The sequence below is a fragment of the Brassica oleracea genome, chromosome C8, assembly GCF_000695525.1.
Source record: "Brassica oleracea var. oleracea cultivar TO1000 chromosome C8, BOL, whole genome shotgun sequence".
Taxonomy (NCBI): domain Eukaryota; kingdom Viridiplantae; phylum Streptophyta; class Magnoliopsida; order Brassicales; family Brassicaceae; genus Brassica; species Brassica oleracea.
The window spans coordinates 31,969,897-31,992,055 of NC_027755.1; the positions used below are offsets into that span (position 1 = coordinate 31,969,897).

Below are 22,159 nucleotides of genomic sequence, written 5' to 3' on the forward strand. Positions count from 1 at the left end.
TAAAATGAGAGAAAAGTAATGATGATATTATCGGTAGATATTGTTAATATCTATTTATTAATTCATAAATATCATGATAATTATATCTTAAAATATATTTTTTTAAAAAATATTAGTATATATATATATATTGGTAAAATATATATAGATATCAAAATAAATAAATTAAATAATAATATTAATTAAACTAATGATTTATCCTATAACTATGAAAAAGATGAAAAATAAGCAACTTAACTAAAGAAACTGATTAATTCAGATATATTAGTATACTTATATATAAATTTCTGTATTTGATCAATATTTTCAGTAAAAATCAGAGAAATTAGCTATAATATTAATCATTAAAATTATAAATGAGAGGAAAGTAATGATGATATTATCGGTATATATTACTAATATCTATTTATTAATTAAATGTCTTAAATATCATGTTTATTATATATTAAAATATATTTTTAAAAAATATTAGTATATATCAGTAAATAGGTTCATGTCTATCACGATTTTAAATATCATGATAAATATATAGATATAAAAAAAAATTAATTAAACTAATGATTTATCCTAAAATCATGGAAAAGATGACAAACAAACAAATTAACTAAAATCATGGAGAAAATGACAAATAATCTAAATCAGTTCATAAATAATAGTATAGATTTATCCTAAAATCATAAAAAATATGACAAGTAAGCAAATTGACTAAAATCACGGAGAAGATGATAAATAAATCAAATCACTTCATAAATAATATTATAGATATACAAACAATCAAAAATGAAGAATTTTTTTTCCAAAATATACGTACTAATTAAATTTACATATTATATATAAAAGCTAAAATTGTTAAAATTTATAATTTTTATATATTTCCAAATTAATTAAGATAAATAATGAATAATACTCGTTCATTGAACAAAAGAATTGCATTAAAAAAAAACAGTTAGCAGTAAGGCTTATGGGCCTAAAATGAACTTATAGACTATTGGATATAACGAGGCCCATTATTGAGTCAGAACTTTCGCCGCCGTTTAGAGGGTCTATGCTGGAGAAAGAAGGAGATGTACACTGGCGCCATCTTTGAAGAGCAGCCGTGATGGTTTTGTTCATCATTCAGACTTGTATAAACTGATCCATCGGTAGCAACTCTGCGATTAAATTTTGAATTTTTAGATCGAGATTGTTGCGGCAGTTGTGAGAGAGGTAGGCTAGAGACGAAGAAGAGGTTTTACGGAGTTGGGGTTTTTGGTAGTGGTGATCGAAGGAGAAGGGGTTTTCGATTGAATCTAGGGTTTCCCAATGGGTCGGAGTACGAAGAAGAAGAAGAAACGTGGAGGTCATAGCGGGAGAAGAGGTCAGCTGAAGGACCATGGATCTAACGATGATGAAGACAATGAACTTCTCTCCGAGGAGATCACTGCTCTGTAAAGTTTATCTCTTTCGCTTCGTCTGAACTGAGATTTATCAAAGGCAATGTGATCATTGATTTTTGTTTTTTTTTTTTCTCAGCTCTGCGATATTTCAGGAAGACTGCAAAGTCGTCTCTTCTTCTAGCTCAACGTCGCCTCCTCAAATAGTTATTAAACTAAGGTTCGCATCCAAGTGTTTTAAGTGCTGTGTGATGTTTCTTCTGGTGTTCTAATTCGTTGTAATTCGAGCAGGCCTTACTCTAAAGATATGGGGTATGAGGACACTGACATCTCCGCTACGCTTTTAGTTAGGTGTGTATCTTTTTTCTCAATCTTATGACATTAGTTAAGTTGTTGTTCTGACTAAATTTTCCTTGTAGATGCTTACCAGGGTATCCTTACAAGTGCCCCAAGCTGCAGATTACTCCGGAACAAGGGTTGACAACAGCTGATGCGGAGAAGCTTCTATCTCTTCTTCAGGACCAGGTTTGTTATTTGTGCAAATCAGGACATTTTCTTTATTGTGTATAGAAGTTTCAGATTTGGACTATGAAGTCTATGAGCAATGATTTTTAGTCAGACGTGCTCTTTACTGACATAAGGTACTCAAAAAATATATACTTTATATCTAGGCAAGTTCCAATGCTCGTGAAGGCCGGGTTATGATATTCAACTTGGTGGAAGCTGCTCAAGAGTTTTTATCCGAAATAATTCCTGACAGTCACGATGAGGAATCTGTAAGTATGTTCATCCAAATTGCTGATATGCCACAGTAATTGATTCAGGGTTTCATTGTTTGCATTGGTTGTTCTTGTAAATTTATTGTAATTATTTCTTCTGGAGGTTCCATGCTCGACTACACAGCCAGGCGCTCAGTTCATTGAGGAAGCTGTGCCTAAAGCAAAACCCTCTTCTGCTGGACCTTTTGTATATGGTTTTATAGACTTGTTTAGTGGATTGGAAGATTCAAGGAATTGGAGTCTGAATCTAGATGAAAATAGAGGAGTCGTTTCTACAGTACAACCACACCCACTAGAAGCTTCAAGAATTTTGCATGAGAAGCCGGACAAGAGTCTGAAGCGATCTGAAGATCACGCTAAAGAAGAAGTTGCATTGCCTTCTCCTATTGCGAAACCAAATACTCTTGAAGGGGATAATGTTGATGATACAAGCACTTCTTCTTTTGACTCAAGTAGCTCTACTGAAGATGGATTTATCCAAAATCAGAAGAAGGTGAGGGGATGTCTATCTGTTTCATCTTAATCCCTTGATTTTTAGAAAAAGATACATATGAGACACTACTTTAGAATAGTCTAATGGAAATTTCATTTTTTTCAGAAATCGTTTTTCAGATCAAATATCCAAGATGATACAAGTGAAGATGACAACAATCAATCCGAAAGTGAGTCGGAGTCATGGTCTTCTGCTTCCTCAACTCAAGATCAAGTTCCTCAAATTAGCAAGCAAGATCTATTAATGGTATTGTTTTTTTCTCTACATTATTAAATATTAATGCATCTCTGATCTAACCGTTTTCTTTTATTACTACAGGTCCATCTACTCCGAGTTGCTTGCTCTTCCAAAGGGCCTTTGGCTGAGGCATTGCCACAGATAACCGATGAACTGCATCAGCTTGGTGTAAGTCTGTTACATTAATTTGAACTTTCAATTATCAGTTTCAATATTGGCTTCATTTTGTTACGATTTTTTTCTCAACTCCTGTTAAATGGTTATAGTTTTCTTAAACAACATCAGATATTGTCTGAAGGGGTGTTAGATTTAGCTTCCAAGCCATCTCCAGACTTCAATAGAACTTTTGAAGATGTATTCAATCAAAACATGGTGCGTATCCTTTGGCACACTTAGTGGTTACTATTTATCTATTTTAATATCAAATAATGCATCCCATCGATGTTATCTTTTAGGCCTCAACCCGAGTTCCTCAGTTTTGGGAGCAACCTTCTGATTTTGGCAAGGCAAATGCGTCACTTCCAAGTTCGCGGTATCTTAATGATTTTGAAGAGTTGAAACCCCTTGGTATATTCTCCATTGTGCTTTTTTTCTCCTTTTAGTTTCAAATGTGGATATAGATGATGTGAACTTGATCAAATTCGATACCATCTTTGCACAAGGGCTTATAAGACACTAACCATAGCCATTGCTAAAGTTATGCTCACATCTGAACAATTTTATTTGTTCTCCAATTTTGTAGGTTTTTTTTTTCTTTCTCTATGCTAAAACACTTTGTTGGCACTTGGCAGGTCAAGGTGGGTTTGGTCACGTAGTGTTGTGCAAAAATAAATTGGATGGAAGACAATATGCAGTAAAGAAAATTCGACTGAAGGACAAAGAGATACCTGCCGACAACCGGATAGTTCGGTAAGGGAAAATTGTTCATAGTGAAAGCCTTCGCGAAGAAAATATTTACATAAAGCAATTTGAAGATCTATGTACCATCTTGGGTGATTTCTGTGTTTACATCAGCTAAATACTGTGCCATATGGCAAAGGCTTTCTATAATCTTTTAGCAATTGTAGGAGTAGGAGATATGCGGATTAACATGTTCTTCATCAAAATATCTCTCTTTTGCTGCAAGCTTTGTTTGCTTGCAACTATCTACGCTGCAAACCAGGCTTTATGGCATTGGCTTTAAAACTCTACTATAGGCTGTTATTGACGTTGTATCTGTTGAGCATTTTACACTTTTATTGGATGGTTTAGAGTATGATGGTAATTTTTTTTTGTATCTGCTTGTTGTGAGGTACTTAGAGAAGTAGCAACACTTTCCCGCTTGCAGCATCAGCATGTTGTACGTTACTATCAGGTAAAGGTCCTTTATGCTCATCCTTGCTTTCTACTTATCAATGACTACACTCAGTGAGATTTGCGCATATTGGACATCAGCCATGTGTACCTACGCAGTACATATTGTATCTGTCCGTATTTCACCATAATGTTCATTGTTTCATCATCTGTCTTATGGAATTTCTGCTGCTGTCAATTGTCATTGTGATATGTTCATTGCCTATGTTCTGTTTGATACTGATTCTATATTTCATGGAAATAGGCCTGGTTCGAATCAGGGGTTGCTGATCCTTATGCTGGCGCAAATTGGGGATCAAAAACTGTAGGGAGCTCAATGTTCAGCTACTCAGGTGCGGTGTCAACTGAAATTCCTGAGCAGAACAATAAGCTTGAGTCTACTTATCTGTATATCCAAATGGAGTATTGTCCCAGGTAAATGGTTTAAAATCTTAATTAAACTCTTATGGTTTCATCCCATCCATATCCTAGGCATTGTGATTTATGTAAGTTATTTCTAAGTTTCTTATTGTCTTTGCCTACTCAGTTACATATTTATGAAGAGTAAAATGTTTAAAATGTATAATACTTATATGAAATCAGTTTGCGGATCAGTAGATTTATGCTTGGTTTAAAAAAGCGCTCGCTTTTGGCGCCATGGCGCTAGGCGAGGTCTGGCGATGTCTTCATCGCCTCAGCACCTCAAGGCGTGGCGACTTACACAAAGCGAGCGCTTTCTACGCTTTCTTACTAAACCTAAGGCTCCTAAAGCAACGCCTTAATTGATTTTAAGTCAAACCGAATTGGTTTGCCAAATTTAAACTGCTAAACCGAGTTAGATTTGTAACACATCTTTAGCGTCACATAAAAGCTCTTTTCAAACCCTAAGTTAGTCTTATATACCGTAACCTAAGTTTAAAGTTAGGGTTCCATGTGCTATTGTTCTTCTCTCTATTTGACGACTTTGATGTTTGATGTTTCTCCTGATCTTTTTGTTCACTAATAAGTACTCTGTTTTGCACTTTGGTTCTAAACTTGTATTCTATATATACCTATATTTTTGCACTATAGTTTTTGCCTTCACACACAAAGCGCTCGCTTTGTGTCGCCATGGCGCAAGGCGAGAAGCGAGACACTCATCGCCTCACCTCGCCATGCGCCATTTTGAACCAAGGATTTATGTGTGTTATTATTTTCTGTAGTATAACTTTTGTTCAGAGTTTGTGTATTACCTTCTTACTTCTCTTGTTTCATATTATGTTCAAGGACTCTGCGGCAGGTTTTTGAATCATATAATCACTTCGACAAAGATTTTGCATGGCATTTAATTCGCCAAATTGTCGAAGGCTTAGCTCATATCCATGGACAAGGGATAATTCATCGAGATTTTACACCTAATAACATTTTCTTTGACGCCCGGAATGATGTCAAAATTGGGGATTTTGGTCTTGGTATGCTTCCATGCTTAATGCTTTTCTTTGATTTAATTTTTTGTATGTTTGTGGTCATATGCGTCTCTATGTTAGGTTTTAGCTCTCTAATAGTGTAACAAAGGCAGGTTCACTGCCATGCTAGATTTTTTGTGTTCTATTATCTTAAGTGGTGAGCATATTAGACTTATGAGTTTTACCAACTATATTGTTCAAGTCTTGGATTAAACGAATCACCTTAGTCATTTCATTATATTAAGATTATTTGACTCTCATATGGAAAACATAAATAATACATGCATTTTTAACCTTGTCAGCAAAGTTCTTGAAGCTCGAACAGTTGGATCAAGATGGGGGCTTCTCTACGGATGTGGCTGGAAGCGGAGTTGATAGTACTGGTCAAGCTGGTACTTACTTTTACACAGCACCTGAAATTGAACAAAGTTGGCCTAAGATCGATGAAAAGGTTGGTAGTTGTTGGTTTTATAGCTGACTTTCATAATGTTTGAATATGTTTTTTTTTTATTTTGCTACTCAATGAATTTTTATTCCTTCTTTGTTTCTAAATGATGTTTTTGAATTACAGGCTGACATGTATAGCTTAGGGGTTGTGTTTTTCGAACTTTGGCACCCTTTTGGAACCGCCATGGAGAGGCACGTTATTTTAACTAATTTAAAGCTGAAAGGAGAACTACCTCTCAAATGGGTAAATGAGTTTCCCGAACAGGCTTCTTTACTGCGACGTTTGCTGTCTCCAAGTCCATCTAATCGCCCCTCTGCTACAGAACTTCTTCGGCATGCATTTCCTCCCAGAATGGAATCTGAGTTACTGGACAGTGAGTTCTCTACTGCCACCAGTTTATATGTTATTTTTCTATTAACCCATAGGCTTGATCTTCCTAGGTCTAGTCAATGTTAGTAGTGTGTGTGTTTTCTGTTTCTTATGAGCTCAAAGTGGTATCCCTTACTTTGACTTCTTTTGGGTGGGCATCAACATCAAGTAACCCTTTCTTTTCTGAATTTCAGATATCCTAAGAATAATGCAAACTTCTGAAGATTCAAGTGTTTATGATAGAGTAGTAAATGTGATATTTGATGAAGAAGTATTGGAGACGAAGTGCCATCAGGCTAGTGGATCAAGAGTTTGTGCAGATGATAGTTATGTTCAGTACACTGAGATGGATACCCAGCGTCGTGATTATGTTGTTGAAATCACAAAGGAAGTCTTTAGGCAGCATTGTGCGAAACATCTAGAGGTCATCCCAATGCGTTTGCTTAGTGATTGCCCCCAATATAGCAGGTATACATCTTACTTACTACTTTCCATTATTTGTCACCCAAATTAGATTTTTTATCTACTTTTTTTACCTGTGAAGGAAAACTGTAAAACTTTTGAGTAATGGAGGAGATATGCTTGAACTATGCTATGAGCTACGACTGCCTTTTGTGCATTGGATTAGCGCAAATCAGGTCCAGTTTTGGTCTCTATATGGTTCTAGTGTTGCTTGTGTGTGTTTTTCTATAAGATTTTAGTGCTCAGCATGATCCCAAATTGTAAAGATGTTTAAATCTTGAATGCTAGTTTACAAGAGACTTTGTTTTTGCTAATACACGTACTGACATACTTCAATTCTGGAATGCAGAAATCCTCATTCAAGCGATATGAGATCTCCCATGTCTACAGGAGAGCAATTGGCCACTCTCCACCAAATCCTTGTCTTCAGGTATTGTGCTCGGTCACTCCTTCTCCCATTTTACCTTTTTATTTTCTCTGTGATAAGGAGCATGTGCTTACAAATGTTTTGATGTTTGATTGTTAATAGGCGGACTTTGACATTGTTGGAGGTACAACATCTCTGACAGAGGCAGAAATTCTCAAGGTTCGAAGTTCTTTATCAAACATTAAAAATATAGATAGCTTCAGTCTCCATTTTAATCTACCAACTTTGCAGGTGATAGTGGACATCACAACCCACATCTTTCATCGTGGATCTTGTGATATTCATTTGAATCATGGAGATTTGCTGGATGCGATTTGGTCTTGGGCAGGGATTAAGGCAGAGCATAGGCGAAAGGTTGCAGAGGTATGGTTATTGTTAGTTCAAGGATAAGGCTCATTGTTTGAATGGCTTTTTTTTGTCAGTGTCCTAACCATTTCTTTTTCCTGTTCTGAAGCTTCTTTCCATGATGGGATCCTTACGTCCTCAGTCATCTGAGAGGAAGCTAAAATGGGTTTTCATAAGGCGTCAACTTCTGCAGGTTTGATAATCATATCACAAATCAAAATTGTAGTTTTATGTGTCTTACTCGAAATTTCCTGCTTGCCAGGAGTTGAAGTTACCTGAAGCTGTTGTCAATAGGCTTCAGACTGTTGCTTCAAGATTTTGTGGAGCTGCAGATCAAGCACTTCCTCGTTTAAGGGGAGCTCTGCGTGCTGGTACAATCTAACCTCTGACTTTCTATAAATTTGTCTACCTGATTATATTATTGGTTTCACTTCGCTGCAGATAGACCTACACGCAAGGCACTTGATGAGTTGTCAAACCTCTTAACCTACTTAAGAGTCTGGAGAATAGAAGAGCATGTTCATATTGATCCTCTGATGCCACCTACCGAAAGTTATCACCGGAATTTGTTCTTTCAGGTACAAGAGAATGTAGCTTTTGGATGTTTGTCTAATATTTATAAGACAAATCTCTGTTTATCAATATCAAAGCTACTTTGCTAACTCCCGAACTAATACAATTTGCCAGGTTTTCTTAACCAAAGAAAATAGCACTGGGACATCTAATGATGGCGTTTTACTTGGTGTTGGTGGTCGTTATGATGATTTGGTTCATCAAGTGTGTGATCGTGAATATGTAAGTTCTTTCTAAGTACGTTCATCTTTCATGAAGAGAAATTAGGATATCTATCATTGATTATGATTACTAATATAAATAAGATACTTCAGGTTTTTGAACAAATAGATAGCTGAAACCGAGAAAATGAATGAATCTTTTAACCTCTTACAAAATGGTATCGCTATGAAATGGTAAAACTGATTACTGACATTTTCTCTGTTACGGCATCCAGAAAATGAATCTCCCTGGTGCTGTTGGCGTCAGTCTTGCACTGGAGACAATATTTCAGCATCTTCCTATGGATCTAAGGCCTGTTAGGTGTGTTGTTACTTTCTGCATCTCTTTTCATGATCTAAAACGGAAGAATCTGACTCATCCATAATCTGTATTGAGCTGCAGAAATGAAGTCAACACCAGTGTACTTGTTTGTTCAAGAGGAGGTGGCGGTTTACTGGTCCAGCGCATGGAGCTAGTTGCGGAGCTATGGGAAAAAAGTATAAAGGTAAAAGCTTGCATGTTTTGTCTTTTCATTATATCTGATTGGTGATAACGTTTGTTTTAACATCTACTAATGTGTCTGTATGTTATATTTTGGCAGGCTGAGTTTCTTCCAACACCTGATCCAAGTCTTACAGAGCAGTATGAATATGCAAACGAACATGAAATCAAATGTCTAGTGATTATCACAGAGCCTGGTGTGGCTCAAAATCAAATAGAGTTTGTAAAGGTAAGAAATAAAAATAGAACACGACCTGTGATTAAGCCTTAGTAAACATCCGACTTGGAAGAAACTTGTGACAACGACTCTGGACATTTGCCTTTTGCAGGTTCGGCACCTTGAGTTGAAAAAGGAGAAAGTGGTACAAAGAGAAGAACTTGTTAGATTCCTGCTGGCTGCAATGGCTGTTCAGTTTAGAAACCCCTCCGTTTGGAGCTAAAGAGAGTAAAGAAAGATCTAACTTTTGTTTTCACTTTTGCTTGATGAAAATTATTTACACTCAGATCACAGTTTTTGATCATTCACCATCTTGTATATATTGGTCTCGGTTAGTTGTTTGATTCTCTTGCAAAATAGTTAAAGAAAATGGTTAGGAATCTGATTGTTTAATATTAAATATATATTTTTTTTATATATTTTACGACATATTTTCAGTGATATTTACCTTTAATCTTAATTTTAATATTGTAATAATCTGTGTTTATATCAATATTTTCAATAAGAATTAGAGTAATTTGCTATAATATTGAAGGACAAAATAATATTTTCCTAATTTTAAGTGTTTGTTTATATATTTTCTTTTTTTTTCTTAACTAATTATAACCATTTTTTACAATAATTATAACCACTTCATTTATTGATTTTTCTAATTAATTCGATTTCATTTATTACATAGTACAAAATAGAATTTATGTATTTTTAAGTGTTTGGCTTACATCTTTTACATTCTATTTTCACATTTTCTAATTATTTCATTAATTATGTTTACCATGATAATTCAATAATATTTATTTTACGTGTTAACCAAAATAATTTCACAAAACTATTCATGACAAGAATTTAACCGATCCGTTCGGATATAGATCATTTTTTTTAATCAGATTTTTGGGTTTGAAAGTAAATTTTGTTCGTTACTAAACAATTTATAAAAAGATATAAAATTAATTCCACGGACGTGCATGTCGTTAAAATAAACTAAAACTCTCTAAGAGCATCTCCAACCCTCCCCTACTTTTACTTCTATAATAGCATTTAAACACAAAATCACTTCAATCCACCTCTAATTCTACCTCTAAAATAGAGATTGCTATTTTCTCATCTATTTATAGAGGAAGAAATAGCATTCCTCTATATTTTGCTCTATATTTTGAGATCTCTATTTTAGAGAAATACATTGGAGCAAAACACATCTATATTATAGAGTTCCTCTATTTTAGAGGTAAAAATAGGGGAATAACCTGAGAGGTTGTAGTTACTTGAGGTATACGTTTGGTTGTTCACTCAAAAACGGAGCTCTAACTCTTTATCATAATCCATTGGGTTTAGTGTTGGTTTAGTGTTCTTTCTCATTGTTTGCTCCCATTACCCTCTCAGGCGCTTAAGGCCATTGCAGAGTCTCAAGAAAGTATACGAATGAGAACTCAAATTGAGTATGACCAAATCTTTAAGTGTAACAATTACGACCATATACAAAGGAACTTGGTAAATATAATAAGAAAAAACCTTCAAACATTCTTTCTTAAAGAGTCTCTCTCATTGTTACATTCATGTCTTGCAAACACAATATACATCAGAGTGATTTAAGTTATATATGTCAAGAGAGAACACTTCTTTTCTTTTTCAGAAATTATGATGCAAGAACAAGCTCTGTCCAGGAGAAGCTGGTCCTATCTCCTCTTCAAGACTCCTCAACGCCTCTTGTTGCTTCCTTCCTTCATCCTCCACCTCCTCCGCCACATCACCTTCAGAAGCTGAAGACTTCCTCCTCTGTGATGATGTCACGCTAGGGAAAGTTATCCACGACCCGCCTCTAAACTCAGTGTTCTCCGAACCGATCCTCCACGACTTCTTGTGCATCCTGCTGCTCCCAAGAACCACTTCTGTCGGTAATATCGGCTGCTCGCTGCTCGGGTTCCCCATCAGCTGCGCGAGAGCTCTCTCCAGTGAGGTTGTCACTTTATCCATTGACGGTCTGTCTTTGCCTCTCATCCTCACGCATTTGCAAGCCACGCTCACTATCCTCCTCAGAGCTTCTACCTCGGTTGGTTGTTTCAAGACCGGGTCCAAGATTGATGTAATATCTCCAGCTTTGATCAAAGGAACCGCCCATTCTACTATGTTCCCTTCTTCATAGTGCATGTCAATAGCTTTTCTTCCACTTAGGATCTCGAGAAGAAGGACTCCGAAGCTGTAGACATCAGACTTGGTTGTGAGATAGTGTAGTCTATAATACTCAGGGTCAAGGTAACCGAGAGTCCCCGCTGGCAGTTCTGCTAAAGGAGAGCCACTATCAACAGGACCAAGCAAGGAGAGACCAAAGTCAGCTACTCTAGCATTGTGTTCTTCGTCTATAAGAATGTTTGATGACTTTATATCACGGTGGATGACAGGAGGACAAGCGTAGCCATGCAAGTACTCGATTCCTCTAGCTGCTTGTACAGCAATGGTCACTCGTTTAACCCAATCTAGCTGCTCTTTCAAGGCCTTGTTCTTACCGTGAAGATGGTTGTAGAGCGAGCCATGCGCCATAAACTCGTAAACAAGAAGCCTCTCTCCTCCTTCTTCGCAGTAGCCAAGAAGGCTAAGGAGGTGAGCATGGTTGAGTCTTGACAACAGATCAAGCTCGGTGCGGAACTCGTTTGAGTTCTTCTGTTTGTCTGATGACATTATGGCCTTCTTCACAGCGACAGTGGTTCCATCTCTCAGAACTCCTTTGTAGACACATGAGAAGCTCCCTTTCCCTACTATTGACTCTTCTTTGAACCCTTCTGCAGCTTTCTCCAGCTCCTCGTAGGTGAACACTCTAGCCCTTCTCCGCTTCTGCAACTTATCAAGATCCGGACGGCCGTTATCCTTCGTGAATGCTGAGTCTTTGGACGACCTTGCATCACTCTCTGAGCACCTACAATGCCTTAGTCTGTACCGAACGTATAAAACCGCTGATATCGACACAACTGCGGTTAAAAGAAGCGCAAAGCCAATCTCTGCAGTTGCAATAGGTAGCTGCATCGACCAAAACTTCCCTCTTGGCTTGCCGTCACCACTCAATGAAGTAGAAGAAGAACAGTTTGAGGAACAGTCAGGAGAGACGCAAGTGGAGCAGTTGTAAGCACAAATCTGATCAGACCTCTCTGTGCATTCACTCTTCTGATACATATCAGGAGGGCAAGTGGAACTACACGGCAAGCAAATGTGAGAGCCGGGAGATTTGCAAGGGCCACCGAGTATATGACTTCCTGGAGGGCAAGGAGCTTCTCTGCACAGTCCTGGTGAGACAGCTAAAGGGATAGAAGCAGGGAAACCAAGACCCCAACAAACCGGCGGCATACCATTCCCTGTGGGTACTCCACAAGTGAAGTAGTTCCCTGCTGCAAGATCATAGAAGCCCATTCCTCTAGGAGGAGTTGTACTCTTATTCACAAAGAATCCCCAACAAACCGCACTATGATCATACCGTTTGATCCCACAAGCATAAAACTTCCCACCAACAACTGTTGAGAGTGGCTCTTTTGGTGGTAAGTCAAGAATCTTGTCTGATCCAGTTGAGTTCCCTGAGATCTCTTCTTCAAACTCTAAGCTCTTTCCCCAACAAAGCACTCTTGAGTTTAACCCGTCTAGAATGCCACAGACATGGTATCCACCAGCTGCAATCTTCTGAAACTTTGTTTCCTTTGGGATTAAACTGATCACTTGGCTGCTATTCTCGTCTCCCCAACAGAAAACAGACTTATCCTTAGAGGAGAGACCACAGTTGAACTCAGAGCCAGCAGAGAGTGAATGAATCTGTTTGTCAAAGACAAAGTTTCTGGTCATATTGTATCCCCAGCAATCAACTAGCGACGAAGAAGAAGAAGAATCAATGTTGCTACTCTTCCTCAAACCGCAGAGATGGTAATCACCAGCACTAAGTTCTAAGTACTCAGCACCTTTGATCATTGGCTGAGGAACTCCCATTTGAATAAACCCACTATTTCCCCAGCAATAAGGCTGATGAGACTGCATCAAAAGGCCACACATGAACCCATCTCCACCAGTTAAACCAATGAACTGGAAATGAGCAGGAGTTCCATAGAGGATCGCTGCGTTTGAACCATAGCAACCCACAAGATGAGACCCATCAGATTTCAGACCACAGAACACAGAACCACCTTCTCCATAGGAGATTGCAATTGAAGACATTGAGCCAAGAGATGAAACAAGATGCCATAGATTAGTGAAAAGCACAAGCTTTGCAAGGAGGTTCCAACCTTCCCTTGCTCTCCTTTCACACATTCTCATCCTACACACAGAACCAAAACACTTCTTTTCAAAGTCAACCCACACGCTTCTTAGCTACTCTCTTCCCTTTCTGAGACATTCCATAGATTGAGAGTCACAAGAACCTCCACATAACTGAGACCTTTCTTTACTTCATACAAAGAAGCATGCAACATCAAAGAGAATTGAAATTTCAAGCAATGAGAGATGAACTAGTGTCAAAGAATCAAAGGAGCCATGAGAAGAAGACAAGTCTCCGAAGATTCAGGAAACAATCTTGAAGTGGGAAATTCAGACAACCATGTCAACAACCTCTTGTCTCTCTTTTTCCTCTGCAGCAAAAAAAACAAAACAAAATCACTTACCACTTTCAGATCATAGAGCGCAAGGTAAAAACAATCATAGCATCCTTAAAAGAGCATTTAAACTCCTAAATTTCTAAGAATAGAAAGAAGCACCTCTCCAAGTAAAGATTCTTGAACTGGGTTTCTTGTTTTTTTTTATTTGTTGCCGACTAAATAAGTGTAGAGAGAGAAAGAGAGAGTGGGTGATGAAAGTATGAGCTAGAGTTATACACTCAGGACTAGCTCATGGAAATCTTGAGAACTCCAGATAGGAAGAGAGAGAGAGAGAGAGAGAGAGAGAGAGAGAGAGTCATGGAGGGGTCTATCATAGTGTCCTGTAGTACTGAGAAGGTCAGCATTAAATGCGGACCAAAGCTGCTTCTTCTGAGTACTGGCAAATGTAGGTGAAGCTATTTAATATGATGGAGTTATTGTTACCAAACTTTCTCTGTCTTTCTTTCTTTATTCTAAATAATTCCCATATTCTTCCCAAATTTGTGCAATCAACCCCCTCAAAAGGTTCTGTAACAAGTTTCCATCTCTATTGCCACATTGGAGTTTAACACACCAACCAATGAGTTTGTTTACTTGCGCCGTTGCCGTTGGTGTTTGGTTTCGAGCAAACCAAAACATAGATGAAAGTCTCTAAAACTTTATATTATATACAAATAGTAAATGAGGTTTCGTGCACGTATTTAGATGTTCAACTCTGGTCTCTCGAGACGCGAGGCCCAGACATCCTCTTTTGTCTTCTTCCTTCTCATCTCCTTGTGCCTCCCCAAAGAAATGGTTTGTCATCTTTCAGACTCAAAAGTTTCTAACACACACAATAAGACCATCTCTCTGTGTCCTAAGTTTCTATATGTTTCTGAACATTGAATTTTGAGGTTGATGTTGTACCTTCATTGATTCTAAGATCATAAACTCAACAAACTTTTCGGTTCAGATCCAATGGATGAGAACTTGACACTGGCCAGTCACGTGCTACTCACACACACGCTAACAAAACAGGCCATATAAAAAAGACATTGTAGACACAGAATCTCACAGACTCTACTTGAAAACATCTCCTTAACTAACTTATCAACATTCAATCGAAGATGATACTCTTTCATCTGGTCTGTAAACAGAGGCTTTGCTCTTTGGAACTTTGTGGTTATATAATCCTCATGGGGTTACTTCAACATGTTTCATTCCCATACAGTCAGAAGACTCAGAACTTTGCTACTATTCAACAACATGGTGTATTCAACATTGGTTTTGTAAGCGAACCACTCCAACATTGGTCTGTGAATGATGTGTATAACAAACATAGAATTGTGTTTTCAAAAGGACGAAACCAAAAGAGAATTGCATACTGACCTAAAACTAACATCTCCCCTAGGTCATTGCAAAAAACCTTCAGTAATATTCGACCCAATGCTCTCGAGGGAACTCTCCATATACTTGATGGCCTAATTGTAAAGCCAACAACCAAAAACAAATACTTCATATAACATCATACTTTTTTGCTCTCTCATTCATATGATATAGAGAGAGAGAGAGCACACCATCATACCTCAAAAAAACAGCAGTAGAAAACCACTTGGTCAGAGGAAAAGGCCATCTTGACTATCTCTACAATCAGGTATTATACAATACAGTGGATGGCTTCACCATCCAAACAAGTCACTCTAACCTTGCCTGCTCACTGAAAACTTCGCTCTTCTCCTGTGAAAGAAGAAACAACACAAAGGCATAACGCAACTATTAAGTTTATTGGTCGTAGCAAATAGATTAGAAATAAGATGTTTCACCTGCTCTTCACCATCTGGTGGCAGACAGTTCTTGACTCCATTGTACCGGAACTTGAATGATTCAGAATAGCTAGTGGCCTCTCTATCAATGATGAGCTCTGAACACAGTGCGTTTGAGGGACAAGCCTCTACTGCTTCTGATGATGATAACTCAGAACCAGCTCCCACCTTTTGAAAACTCTCCATGGATGGATTCTGGGGAGTTTCAACAAGGAGATCATCACCAGCTGGATGATTCTGTTCTGCAGCAACCATGACAGCGTCACTTGACAACTTCTTCCCTGGTGGATCAACACATTCCAAGTCAACTGGATTTACACAGCAGCTTTTGCTACACGATTCGGTACACGATGATACAATCTGGCCAGGTCCTGAAGATTCAGGTATGGACAAGTTAACCCCATTTGTTTCCTTGCACGGTTGTACATCAGATGGTGCTAGACGCAGCTCGCCATTGGAATGATGATCAGAAGCTACTTGAGTATTGTCTTTCTTTACCGGGCTTAAAGATGATTCTCTCCTTACATCCCCATCCTCGTCTTGTCCTGAACTCTTCTGTTTCTTACACTTTGTAGCATTATCAGTACCAGGATCAGAATGTGGGGGTTTCCTTGGACGGATGCTATCATATACATTGACCTCACTTGTCATGCTACTAATCCAGTCTGATGGATTGAAATTAAGATCAACTGAAAGGCTAATACCCTCTTCCATACTGACATGAAACTCAAACGAAGACGAACTAGGACTATCACCACTGTCTACCTCTTTCATTCTATTCTCTAGCCGAGGATCCATTGGACCCTTTTCATTCAATTTCAAACCACCATTTCGCTCCTGCATTCCCACAAAGAAACATTATAACTTGTGGCAAGCAAGAGAGTGGCAGAGAGTTAAAGGAATGCAGAAGTCAGCGTCGAAAGTAGAAAGACCAGAAACATCTAAGCAACTATATCAATACATCTCTTTGATTTGAGAAACTATGCTACATTCTAACGATATGAGTCCTCCTGTACGCATTTTATAAAGTCTTATGAAGAAAACCAACCAATGAAAACTACGTTGAATCGAACCTGAGACTGTGTACTATCCCCAAGGATAAAGCCTGGTCCTCTAGCCACTGTACTTTGAAAACAACCCTCTCTGGTTATGTTCAATTCATTACCATAAGAATCTGCAAGAACATTTTACGCGGTCTTCAATAATAGCTACAAGAGAAAACTTAAAGCAACAAAGATAAATTCGTCAAACCTCTTTTCACATCCCATGTTCTACTCATTGGTCCTCTTGAAGTTGTAGCTGAACTACCTTGAATCCCAGCGACCCCAAAGCCTACTGAGTTCAAACTATTTCTCTGCAAATTATTAGATACAACAACACATGGTTAGGTGCCCAAACAAGTAACATCATTAGCAAAAACAACAGTTCATGTGATGTGAGACCATATTAATTATCTACCAACAAGGCATAAAGATGCACATTAATGATACCAGATTATCTTCAAACCAGATATAGCTTTTGTCTGTAAAGAAATTGAATAGCCAACAACAACAACAAGAACAAAATAACTACCTCGAAATAAGAAGCTAATGATTCAGCCATATCTGAGCTTGATCTATTGGCTGGCAAATTATACTTCTTGCACAAACTCTGAAGCTCTTTCCTTGAGAATCCGGAATAGAAATCCACATCTTTTTTCCTGACCATCTGTTACCGTTACACACACCCTTTTCAAAAAAAAAAAAAAAAGCAATACACTTTATTAGGAGCCTTGGAAAACAAAGTAATGACATTTACAACACACAGAGTTCAAGACTTTGCCCAACGGTCACAACGATTTCTCCCCAATTTAACAAATCTAGAAGCAACACGAAACTAGTTTTCAGCTGGAAAAAGAGAGAAACTTTACGCAAAGAGAATGCTTACTGTTTACAACAGAACATCAAAACATAGGGAAGACTAAAGTTGAATCCCAATTAGATCGAAAGATTACGACTTTTTCGTAAAGAGAGAAGCTTTAATGGGGGAGGGGTAGAAGCCAATACCTGGTGATGGGGGTGCTTTTTCCGGGAAATTTGCCGAGAAAGTGTGAGAAGATTTCTGGGGAAAAAAGAGAAGTACGATTTCGAAATCTGCAGGGATTAGACAGAAAGAGCCCACTTATGTTATGAGAAGCTGTTGTGTCTTCAAATGTGGTCGTGTAATGATAAAACTCAAATCCTTTTGAGGCTTTGATATATGGGCCTGTTTTAAAGCCCATTTATTTTCATTCGGTCCGAGAACGCAAATAAAACAGATATTATCCGGAGAATCAAAGTCGGATTATGTTATGGTTTAATCCGAGTAATGTATTAAATGGATGGGACTTTCAGTTATTCTTTTTCTGACTTTCCAAATTCCAACGAGAACTAGAGAAGCCATGTTAGAATTTTATTTTTTTGTTAAAGTATGATTAACAATCCGTTTGATAAGTATTTAAAACCAAACATAATAATGACATATTATTAACAATAATATGAAAAATTAACCTTTAACTTCGATGGTGAGAGATTTTCTATATGAACCATTTCCATACTATACTATAAACAGATCAGTTTCTTTTTGAGAAATAAATAAACAATCCATAACCAGAGTATATAACATGGCTGTGTAAAACGGTGTCTGACGAGAAGCACGTGCATGCTCTCCCCTTCGGTACATGCAACCAAATGATCGTCTCCATATATATAATCATGTAAACATACTCAGGTTTAATTTTATAACTGAATTCTTTCAAGTATATTTAAGTTGCAGACGTTACATTAGTCTAGTGGTCAAGTTTCTCCTATACTTGTTCACCCACCATCTTTTGATGGTTAACTATATTTTTCGTTTCAAAAAAGCTTGTTTAGGTTTTACATCAACGCTTATGCACATAGTTTCAAAATGCAATCGACAACATACGGGTTCTGTACATATACATTATGTGTATATTTATGTTTGCTTTAATTTTAATTCAACTGGTTCTGGTATTAGGTTTGGTTTTTTTGGTGTAAAGTATTAGGTATGTTTGGTTATATCACATGGTTTATCAGCATTTATTCATATAATTAACCAAAAATCCAAAACCCTTTTCAGTATAACCAGCTTATATTGGAACAATAGTAAAATGATTTATTTCGTGAATTTAGAGATTAGCGCTCCACTATAATTTCAGAACAAGATATCGAAGTAAAACTTGTTAAAGTACTAGCATTGTTCGATTTTCATTATTCCTCGATGCTATTACAGTATTACTACAATATTTAATTAGCTGCGTAATTATAAATTAATAAATAACAAGTAAGAATCAAGGATCATGAGTAGTAGTGGCTTTGGATGAGCTGGAAGACAACTATAACACGAGTAGTCTCACAAGTGTGATTGGATACCCTTACAGGTTTATACACCCCGTCAGAATCTACGGAGTTTTTATATACTAGATACGAATTATGCGGAAATTTTTGTTTTTATTTTTGTTATGCTTAAACAAAACATCAGTTGGTAATACTAGTTTTACAGATAAAACAAGTGTATGAAACGTACTCAACATATCTTTTCGAAAATATTCATAACTTAGTGTTAATATTGCTTGATTCCAGTATAGAGTATGTTTTACTTGTTCCAATATTCATATTGTGACATGTGCTGCACTTATACTCATGTTTATTAAGCAATAAATGGGGACAAGAACCAAACATCAACAATTATAACAACGCGTTTACGGAACGAATAATTATTAATTTTGCTTATTTCTATAAAATAAAATTGAATAATCCTTCATTTTTAAACTATCTAACTTCTTCACGCGTATTCTCCAACTTTTATAATTTTAAATTAAAATGTCCAACTACTAACCTTGTCTCTTTTACTCTTTTATCATTCTTTATAGACTACAGAAACTCCACCTAAATCTACTTTTAACTTTTATATAGATATAGCAAAATGTTTTAAATATATATTGACACAAAGATAACGTGAAATTATATATTATAGTTCACTATAATATCCAAATTGTCAACTAGTGTTTGTATTTTGTTTAGTGACTATATAGAGTCTTACTCTTTAATTAATGTTTAACATACTATCTTATCTCTGTTTCAAAAAAATATCGTTTAAAGTTTTTATATACAAATAAAAAAATAAAAAAAATTTCTGTTTTTTCCTTATTTAATACGCTGTTTTGTTTTATTTTTTATTAATTAATGAATTAGAAATAGAAGTAAAAATTGGAAAATTCATTTAATATTATGCATTAAAATGTAAAACAACATTTGTAATGAAACAAATTTGAAAAAGTAAAACGACAGTTAATATGAAACGGAGTGAGCATAGTATTAACAATCTTCATTACACTTTTATTATATAAAAATTATTACACTTTGTCCTGGAAATGTATGAAAATATTTTTGGAATACTCATTCGATTTTTTTTCTAGACTCCAAATCCAAAAGGTTAAAATACAAAGCAAAGAGGTGACGTCTAGGTTAATGAACGGTTGTATCAAAAAAGATTTTATATAAGATCATGAATGGGGAGGGCATGAGAGAGGCAGATCATAAGGGTTGCAGGACTGCATTTTAACTCTCATTCACTATTTTTTTGTTTTAAAATTTATTTTGCAGGAAATTTGTATGCAGATCAGATTTTTTATTTTTTTTTCTAAAAAAAGACAGATCTCCTACATACAGTTATGTCTACTAGTATTTGGTGGTGGTTCACTCATTTTTTTTTCTTTTGACCAATAAATGATTTTATTACAAAGTAATAATATATTTAATATTCTTATATAAAAAACACATTTTCATTCTATTTAACTTACAACTTTTACAATACAAAGTTTTTTAATTGTCTACTTATTTTTTTATTTTTGTTAGAACATTTATCTAAATTATTTATATGATGTGTGCGTTTTTTAATTATGTAAATGTATAATATTGTACTTAAATATATATATATATACACATATATATAAATATTAATGGAAGATAGACACATTTGGTCAATTACTAATATTTTCATGTTTTAATTTTAAAATACAGTTTCATAATTTTAGTGCAATATTTATTGTTATTTATGTATTGTATTTATATATTATGTATTTTATTGTAACTTTATTATTTAAATATATACTATATTTTAAAATTGATTTTCTCATTATAAACTGTAATCAAACGTTAAAATTGTAACCTGATTCGATATCAAAATCATATATTTTAAATTCAAGTAAAAAATTGCAGTGCTTTAAAAATCATAAAAATTTCATATTTTTCTAATATCTGTCTAAATAAATTAGTTTTCGTCATATTTTATATCATTTAATTTTTTCTATTTTCATATCATTTTATATTCTAACAATGATATAAAATTGTATCAAAATAATTTATAGTTATATTTGGATATATAGTTACTTATTTTAAAATTAAATTAAAATTATAAATCCGGTTAGATCCGTTTGATCATTGACCCGACTATAATAGCTGTAATAAGCTGTTTGATCTGTACTTGATCCGCTTTGATCCGCACTTGATCCGCTTGATTTGCACCGCTTTTAGTATTGGAACGCTAAGAAATGTGCTTTTAGTATTGGAACGCTAAGAAAGATCTTTTCCCGAATAATTAATGTTAACTGCATCCCTTCTCTCTCTCCGACTCTCCCTCTATAAAGAAACAATCTTTGAGACAATGCTCACTTCAAGTCTCTATTGTGTAACAGAACATCAAAGCTTTATTATTTTTCTTTTTTTGCTAAAAGCTTTATTTTCTTTGGTTCTCTGTTCTTAAAGTTCAAGAGTTATGGTGAGAGTCTTTCTTCTATACAATCTTTTAAACTCATTTCTACTCTGTTTGGTTCCCAAGAAGCTTAGAGTTCTCTTCCCTCCTTCTTGGTACACCGACGACAAGATCACACCACCGTCTGAATCGGAATGCTCTTTGAGAACAGACCCGGTGGATCTAAAAAGAGTGTTTCAGATGTTTGACAAGAACGGGGACGGCCGCATCACAAAGGAAGAGCTAAATGATTCTTTAGAGAATCTAGGAATCTTCATGCCAGACAAAGATCTGATCCAGATGATCCAAAAGATGGATGCAAATGGAGATGGCTGTGTAGACATAAACGAGTTTGAGTCTCTTTACGGTTCGATAGTTGAAGAGAAAGAGGAAGAGGATATGAGAGATGCGTTCAATGTGTTTGATCAAGACGGTGATGGGTTTATTAGTGTTGAAGAATTAAAGTCCGTGATGGCTTCCTTGGGACTCAAGCAAGGTAAAACTCTAAAGTGTTGTAAAGAGATGATTACTCAAGTGGACGAAGATGGTGATGGTAGAGTTAATTACAAGGAGTTTCTTCAGATGATGAAATCTGGTGGATTTAGCAATAGCTCATCCTCAGATTAAAGCTGATTTGATCCTTTTCTTACTCTGTAAATAGTTTCATTTTATGTTTTTGTATTAATCTTGAACTGAATTGTTAAAAAATTAAGCAATCTTGGTTTTTTTTCTTACAACTATGAATGGTGCATGCCACGTGACTTCGC

The 22,159-nt window shown here is 36.1% G+C and overlaps 4 protein-coding genes across 5 annotated transcripts; 2 read left to right on the forward strand and 2 right to left on the reverse strand.

Annotated features, from left to right (window-relative positions):
• The first annotated feature begins 1,036 nt into the window (after positions 1-1,036).
• On the forward strand, positions 1,037-9,598 carry LOC106312474 (probable serine/threonine-protein kinase GCN2). Of its 2 annotated transcripts, XM_013750014.1 has the most exons (29): positions 1,038-1,427; positions 1,513-1,593; positions 1,665-1,724; positions 1,793-1,898; positions 2,045-2,149; positions 2,256-2,645; positions 2,751-2,891; positions 2,964-3,050; positions 3,168-3,254; positions 3,338-3,449; positions 3,674-3,791; positions 4,182-4,236; positions 4,480-4,649; positions 5,481-5,665; positions 5,962-6,110; positions 6,231-6,480; positions 6,671-6,944; positions 7,021-7,114; positions 7,288-7,368; positions 7,468-7,524; positions 7,597-7,728; positions 7,820-7,903; positions 7,973-8,081; positions 8,152-8,288; positions 8,398-8,505; positions 8,720-8,805; positions 8,887-8,989; positions 9,086-9,214; positions 9,315-9,598. In XM_013750014.1, exons 1-29 carry the CDS (start codon positions 1,303-1,305, stop codon positions 9,423-9,425), a joined length of 3,726 nt encoding a protein of 1,241 aa, XP_013605468.1. In that variant the 5' UTR covers positions 1,038-1,302; the 3' UTR covers positions 9,426-9,598. The 2 variants fall into 2 exon arrangements, 1 of the variants encoding a protein (XP_013605468.1); XR_001264176.1 differs by lacking the exons at positions 8,720-8,805; positions 8,887-8,989; positions 9,086-9,214; positions 9,315-9,598 and having other exon boundaries at positions 1,037-1,427; positions 8,156-8,288.
• Positions 9,599-10,695: 1,097 nt separating this feature from the next.
• On the reverse strand, positions 10,696-14,211 carry LOC106312277 (serine/threonine-protein kinase-like protein ACR4). The gene is made up of 2 exons (XM_013749739.1): positions 13,921-14,211; positions 10,696-13,794 (listed from the first exon to the last, which is right to left on the reverse strand). The coding sequence occupies exon 2, from the start codon at positions 13,481-13,483 to the stop codon at positions 10,826-10,828; it is 2,658 nt and encodes an 885-aa protein (XP_013605193.1). The 5' UTR covers positions 13,484-13,794; positions 13,921-14,211; the 3' UTR covers positions 10,696-10,825.
• An 805-nt stretch (positions 14,212-15,016) lies between these two features.
• On the reverse strand, positions 15,017-17,761 carry LOC106308085. Its single transcript, XM_013745208.1, has 7 exons — positions 17,648-17,761; positions 17,175-17,329; positions 16,854-16,956; positions 16,676-16,776; positions 15,603-16,439; positions 15,365-15,516; positions 15,017-15,260 (listed from the first exon to the last, which is right to left on the reverse strand). The coding sequence occupies exons 2-6, from the start codon at positions 17,307-17,309 to the stop codon at positions 15,475-15,477; spliced, it is 1,218 nt and encodes a 405-aa protein (XP_013600662.1). The 5' UTR covers positions 17,310-17,329; positions 17,648-17,761; the 3' UTR covers positions 15,017-15,260; positions 15,365-15,474.
• Positions 17,762-21,298: 3,537 nt separating this feature from the next.
• On the forward strand, positions 21,299-22,121 carry LOC106310600 (calmodulin-like protein 4). The gene has a single exon (XM_013747825.1). The coding sequence runs from the start codon at positions 21,417-21,419 to the stop codon at positions 22,017-22,019; it is 603 nt and encodes a 200-aa protein (XP_013603279.1). The 5' UTR covers positions 21,299-21,416; the 3' UTR covers positions 22,020-22,121.
• The last annotated feature ends 38 nt before the right edge of the window (positions 22,122-22,159 follow it).